This window comes from Poromitra crassiceps, assembly GCF_964638095.1.
Source record: "Poromitra crassiceps genome assembly, chromosome: 7".
NCBI classification, from domain to species: domain Eukaryota; kingdom Metazoa; phylum Chordata; class Actinopteri; order Beryciformes; family Melamphaidae; genus Poromitra; species Poromitra crassiceps.
Window position 1 is genome coordinate 27,668,450 of NC_139628.1, and position 6,598 is coordinate 27,675,047.

The 6,598-nt window shown below is 43.2% G+C and overlaps 1 protein-coding gene across 1 annotated transcript; it reads left to right on the plus strand.

Annotated features, from left to right (window-relative positions):
• Positions 1-877: 877 nt before the first annotated feature.
• Positions 878-6,365, plus strand: LOC310779172 (stonustoxin subunit alpha-like). Its single transcript, XM_083639671.1, has 2 exons — positions 878-954; positions 2,473-6,365. The coding sequence occupies exons 1-2, from the start codon at positions 879-881 to the stop codon at positions 4,815-4,817; spliced, it is 2,421 nt and encodes an 806-aa protein (XP_083495797.1). The 5' UTR covers position 878; the 3' UTR covers positions 4,818-6,365.
• The last annotated feature ends 233 nt before the right edge of the window (positions 6,366-6,598 follow it).

Genomic DNA, 6,598 nt, shown 5'->3' on the forward strand with positions numbered 1-6,598 from the left:
TGGAAAACAGTGGAACAGTGGAAAAACAGTGGAAACAGTGGAAAAACAGTAAAAAAAAAAAAAAATCCCTTCCTCAATGCCATGCGATCGACCACACTACCTTCGCGATCGACCGGTCGATCGCGATCGACGTATTGGGCACCCCTGGTATAGACCTTATTCGCTAACCCCGGACAGCGCCATATTGTTGACATACCGTCCTGCAGCTGACAACTATAGTAACGACCTTATTGTCATTTCTGTTCCATTACAAAATAGCGATAGTGATGACAGCAATAAAAACCCCAGAGTTGTTGTTTGTATGCTGCCGTTAATGCCTGTAATAATAAACAAAAGAAAAAACGAGGTGAACAGACTTTGCTCTGAGAAGCTGTCAGAAAGTTTCACTGTCTCTCTCCCAACTATCCACACACCTCTCCTGTGCTGCTGACGTATCCTCAGTGTCGCTCCCTTCACGTCTGTGGACGGTAGAGATAGAAACAAACCACAGGGACTTTATTGCTGTCATTACTACATACAGGTAACGCTAACGGCGGCTAGCTTCCTATAAACTCTGCTCTTACATAGGCTGTCACTTAAAGCGGCTGCGCTATGTCAACAACATGGCGGCAGTGGGCGTGCCCTTACGTGAGTGACGTCAATCGAATAAGGTCTATATATGTATAATGTAATAACATAATAACAAACATTCAGGTATATTATCTCCCTGTTGTGCTGGTTAGATTCTCTCACTGAATGTACTCACTCTGCACCTGCCACCTCACTGCAACTCTTCTGTGTTGCAGCAACTTGACAAAGTGACGAGTAAATAAGTAGGCTACTAACAAACTAACAAACTGTCGTCTGTTTTCTCCAGTGCAGACTGAGCCATGGAGGTGATGGAGAGGGCCGCACTTGGCCGGCCTTTCAGCCTTGGGATGCTGTACGACTGTCGCCGAGACTCACTGGTTCCTGGTAAGCCTTAAATGTAAAACTACTAAATGTAATGCAACTGGGCTACATTCAAAACATTCACTAGTTGATCTTAGTTCTTACTTCTTACTTGGTTCAAAGGTTCATTTATGTAGGCCTATCTAGCAACAGACAGCAACAGCGCTTCATTCATGAATTAACTAGGGATGGCAAAAAATATGTTTTCCCCTGACTGACAACAGACCCTTGTTAACCGATCATTAACCGTTCAGCAACAAGATTAAAACGTACTATTTATTAGGGGCGGCGGGAAAAAACGATTCTTAGATGCAATGCGGACGGGGCCGATTACGAATTGATTCACAAATGTCAATAATATATTTTTTTTAACGCTAGTTGTAACGTGATGTTGACAGAACGAAAAGGCGGAACTAAACTGCGAGCGCAAACAAACGCGCACGGGGCCGCGTAACTAGTTAGTTACGCGGCCCCGTGCGTGTTTTTGTTTGCCCGTGTACCCTTATGAAGATATATTCTGTTTGTAACACTGCTGTGGACACGAATATACTACTTCGGGATTAAATACTATTTTTGTAAAACTTCAAGGAGCTCCCTTCTCATTTTTGTTTACTATTTGCCTGCTGAGCTGCCTTGGTCCACAATTCTGTGTTCCCCTGGTTTTAAGTGGCCAAATTTAGTTTACTGCAGTAGTTTAAATATTATACATTTTTTGTGTTTTCTGACAAGATTTTTGTTCATTTCGCACAATGTCCATCAGTGTCCTCAACCAGTATCTAATTTAGAAAGGTGCTATATGGCAAATGCAATCAATCAATCAATTAAAACATGTAATTCCTTTTTCTATTATATTTGATTTCACCTAAAATGTAGTTCCCATTTTTGGACTGAACTGCAGCCTGCCTGTGAGGCAATAAAGGGTGAAGCTGTGTTCACACCGAGATATTTATTTTTCTCCCTGTCGCTCGATTCAACCCTTTGGAATCGCTCTGTCGCTGTGTTTAAATCGCTCCGCAAACCGGGAGCGCACTCCGCCCTCGGGCCGAGGTGTTCATACTCAGAGCTCGGAGAGAGGGAGAGACTATTTGTGCACAATTGGCAGCACCTGTGTCGGCCTGCTGATAGATGTGGGCGGGGTGCAGCGAGAAATGAGAGAGATCTTCACTGTCAAGAAACAAGCAGCACACAGCTCTAACATTAGACGGGATGAAAACGCAAACAACACAACTGTGTTTTCCCCCGATGCAAGAATGAATAAATACTCCGGGGTTACGGCAGCCAATCAGCGTTAAGCAGCAAGCAACTGTTGGCAGCGAAATTTGGCTCGAGTTGGGATATTTCATCTCGGGCGCCGAGCGAATTTTCGCCCTATCGCTCTTTCTCTGTCGCTCAGACGCCCAGCGATTTTTCTCCCGGGCGAATATATATGTTCAATCGCTCGTTTGTATTGACTTTGTATGTAAACTCCAGTAAATGCCAGTGAAAAACGTTAATAGGTCGGTGTGAACGCACCTTAAGAAATGTTGTCCTTTCTGTTTGCAGGCCTGACATTGTGGGACCGCGGTGACCTGGAAAAGAATATACTAGAAAGACCCATGCATAACAGTGAGTGTGAGATAGTTTCGTCTGAATCAATTCAGGACAAATCTGAAGCATTACATGTTGACGCCTCCCTGCAGGCAAGTTTCTTGAGTGGACTGGTTCAGGTTGACGGATCTGCCAAATACCTGAAGCATTGCAAGACTTCAAAACATCAGGCCAGAGTAACACTCGCATACAGAACCACCACAAAGTTCCAGCAACTTACAATGCACCATCTTGGAAGAGGCAATGTGAAACATCCAGATGTTATTGATACAGGAATAGCAACGCATGTAGTCACAGGTATCCTTTATGGTGCACAAGCCTTCTTTGTATTTGATCGTGAGGTGTCTGAAAATGAGGATCATCAAGACATTGAGGGCAAACTGAAGGCGATGATTCACCAAATGCCGATCTGTGGAATGGGTGCTGAAGTTTCCCTGCAAAGGGGAAACATGGACATTGCAAATGCTGAGGATTTCTGCTGCAGATTCGACGGGGACTTTTTCCTTGAGAAAAATCCTGTGTCTTTTCAGGATGCGATACAAGTCTACCAAAGCCTTCCAAATTTACTGGGAGCAAATGGAGAACATGCTGTACCAATGAAGGTCTGGCTGATGCCCCTGACCGCGTTAGATTCATCTGCTGCTCAACTTGTCCGTGAGATAAGTATTGGATCAGTGCGGGAAGCACAGAGTGTCCTGGAGGACTTCAGTGAGCTGGAGATGAGGTGCAACGATGCAATGAAAAGCACTACAGCGCAGCAATTCCCGCAGATTCTCAAAAAGCTGAAAACCTTTAAAGTGCTGTGCTCTGAGTACAAGCTGGAATTCCAGCAGACTCTGGCAAAGAAACTTCCATCAATCCGGGGGGGTGGGGAAGAGGAGGATGTGCTGAGAGAGGTCCTGAAAAAGAGACATTCTTCTCCATTCAACAACAAAAACTTGAGTGAGTGGCTGGATTGTAAAGAGAGAGAACTCATCATGTTAAAATCTCTAACCGACATGATGACAAACACCAAGATAGTCACATCTCAGAGTGCTCTTGTCCAAGAACTCCGCAGTGCAGGGGATGCTGTGTGCTTTGCTTTCACCACCTCACTGGATAACGCTGAACCGTACCTCTTAGCTTTATCAAACCACTTCAAAGAAACACACATAGCGGAGAGTCCTCGAAAAATCACATATACTCACGATGTAGAAAAGGAACAATGGTACTTGTCAACGGAAGTATTGGACACAATGCGGCAAAAAGCAAAGGTCTTTATTGACTTTGCAGAGACCAACAAGGACAACGACAACATCAAGTGCCTAATAGCAGGTGTCGCAACTGAGACGCAAACGGGGGCGAGTGTTTATATGTATAAGAACTTTGAGCCACCGTCAAAGCCTGAAACGCCAGCAGTAAGTGACACAACGCACAACAGTGTGACAGTGAAGATTTGGCCGCCGAGATTTGGAGCAAAGGAGGTCACCCACTACTCTGTGGAGTACCTTGTCCACGGAGGAGATGCGTGGCAACAAAAGAAAGCGGCACAGGCCGAGGAAGTCACAGTATCGGGTCTGACTCCGAACACAGAGTACACGTTCAGATACAGAGCGGTGTGCTCCGTAGGTATAGGGCCAGCCAGTGAAGCCAGTGGTTTTGTTAAAACCTTACCTACTAGTCCTCCTGGAAATCTGAAACTCACGGCAAATTCAAGTGAGATGTCGGTCAGCTGGGAGAAGCCCTCTGAGCTCGGCAAAGGTGTCACCATTTTGAGCTACCTCGTGGAGTATGCAAAAGCAGCCCCCGGGGTGAAACATGAAGAACGCGAATGGAACAAAATGCGGTCAAGAGATGAAAAGACCATCATTTCTGGTCTTCAGCCAGAGACGGAGTATGCTGTCCTGGTCAGATGTGAGTGCGGTGTAGCTGGCAGAAGCAAGGAAAGCATCACGCTTTATGTCTGGACAGCAAAGCCTGGATCTGTGCGCCTCGCAGAATCCCTCAAATGTACAAGCAAACGATCCGGCATGGCAGCCAAACGAGCATTGAGGCGCAATAGGACGGCTATTCTGAAGATTCTGTGTAATGACTACCATCTCATCCTCAACAAAGTTTACGAGAATGAACTAGTAACTGACGATGACTACAACAATATGAACGACATCGTTGGAGTAGATAAGATGGGGCATGTCACCACACTTGTGGACAAGATTATGAATAAAGGAGAGGAAACCTGTGAAGACTTCCGGGAGCTTCTACGATCTGACGAGGACGTCATCAGTACGTTTCCTGACCTGAAGAACATACAGTGGAGCTAGACTACAGCCTAGACTGCACCTGCAAGTGGCAGTGAGGTCTGATGTCAATATCTGATCAAGAGCAGACAGGACTGAGGGAAGAGTGGAAATAGGCAGGAGGATCTCCTAAGGAGAATGCCATTGGATGCAAAACAAATTTCAGCCTGCTGACAATAAAGTTGTATCGTATCGTATCGTATGATCTCATACTTGATTTGATTCTTATAATGCAATGCGTTTTGCTGGTTCTGAATTTTGTTTTTATGCTTTGTAATCCTTTTTCTTAATCTGTTTATTTCTATATGAAATGTGCATAATGTACATAATTATGCTATAGCAATCAATGTGTCTGTTCTTTTCTCACAGCTCCATTTGATCACATTGTACTAAGTGCATTAAGTTGACATAAAGGTGTCATCACAAAGTTGTCAGAAAGTTTCTTGTTTTGGGGTCTAATCAGCATAGTTCCGATGCAGAGGTGGTGTTGCAGGCATTACAGTGTATGTATGTATTGATATGGATCATTGGTTTATGGTTTATTTGTTGTAATATTATTTTTCAACCGGGCGGTGTATGGGTGCAGGAAGGTCAGCTCACCCTGAGGCTTCATTTATCAAACTGTGCGTCAGATGGCTAACCTCTAACCTGTTCAGCAACTGTCTTCCAATCTTGTGTTTCACATTGTAGCTTCTTGAAAAGGTATCCCATGCAGAAGTAGCGATAGAAAAAAAAAACACAACGGTTTTAAATTAAACTATGGAAATAATGTATGCCAATCCTGACCCGTGCGTGTGCACGTTTTTTGAGAGGGGAAATTGCCGACGGCAGTGGTGAGGTGGTGAATGGAAGTCAGTATGTAAAAATGACACCCCTCTGTTGTTATTGTGGTTATGTAAATATGTAAATAAACATATTTAACGCCAGACCACCCCTTCAAATGAGGTGTGCGGCTCCCTTTGTTGTGACAAGCAGAGCGCAAATGGTTCTTTGACTGCAGTGAAAGTGTTTTGAAAAGGATTCTGACATGCTAAACACCAACCAAAAAGATTGAAACGGAATATTTTGTTTGGTAAAAATGTGTTGAATTGTGGAAAGTATTTCATCTATCCTTTGTGAATAAATTCAGATTTTTACTTTTTTACCTTATTTTTTTATATAATTCTAGCTTGTTTTTGTACATTTTACCTTCTACCTCATCTTTACTCGTCACTTTGTCAAGTCGCTGCAACACAGAAGAGTTGCAGTGAGGTGGCAGGTGCAGAGTGAGTACATTCAGTGAGAGAATCTAACCAGCACAACAGGGAGATAATATACCATAATGTTTATTATGTTATTACATTATACATATATACACTTTTTTAGCAACGTACAACTGTTGATAGGATTTTTTTAAATTTTACTTTACCTCTTGTTTTCATTGTTTGTTTTATTCATGTCTTCATATCATAAAGATGTTAGTCCTTCATACCGACTGAATTGTAAAAATGTATTGTATTGTAAAATTGCAAATCATGTTAAAAAAGTACACATTATGCCAGTGCATCAGTGATGTTGCTTCATTCTCTATACAACTGCATGATAATCTTACTGTAATAAAAAGGTCTACAACAAAACTGCAATAGTACGATGTCTGTGTTAATTGCACATGGATTGTGTGAATGTACAATGTCTGGAAATAGACAGTGACAGCGCACGCACAATCGTCACACACCATTAGTTCCAATCATGATGCAGGCCACGATCACACCCAGTTATTAAAAACATATTTTAGGGGCAAATTTTGCCCCGACGGTCTAAAACTC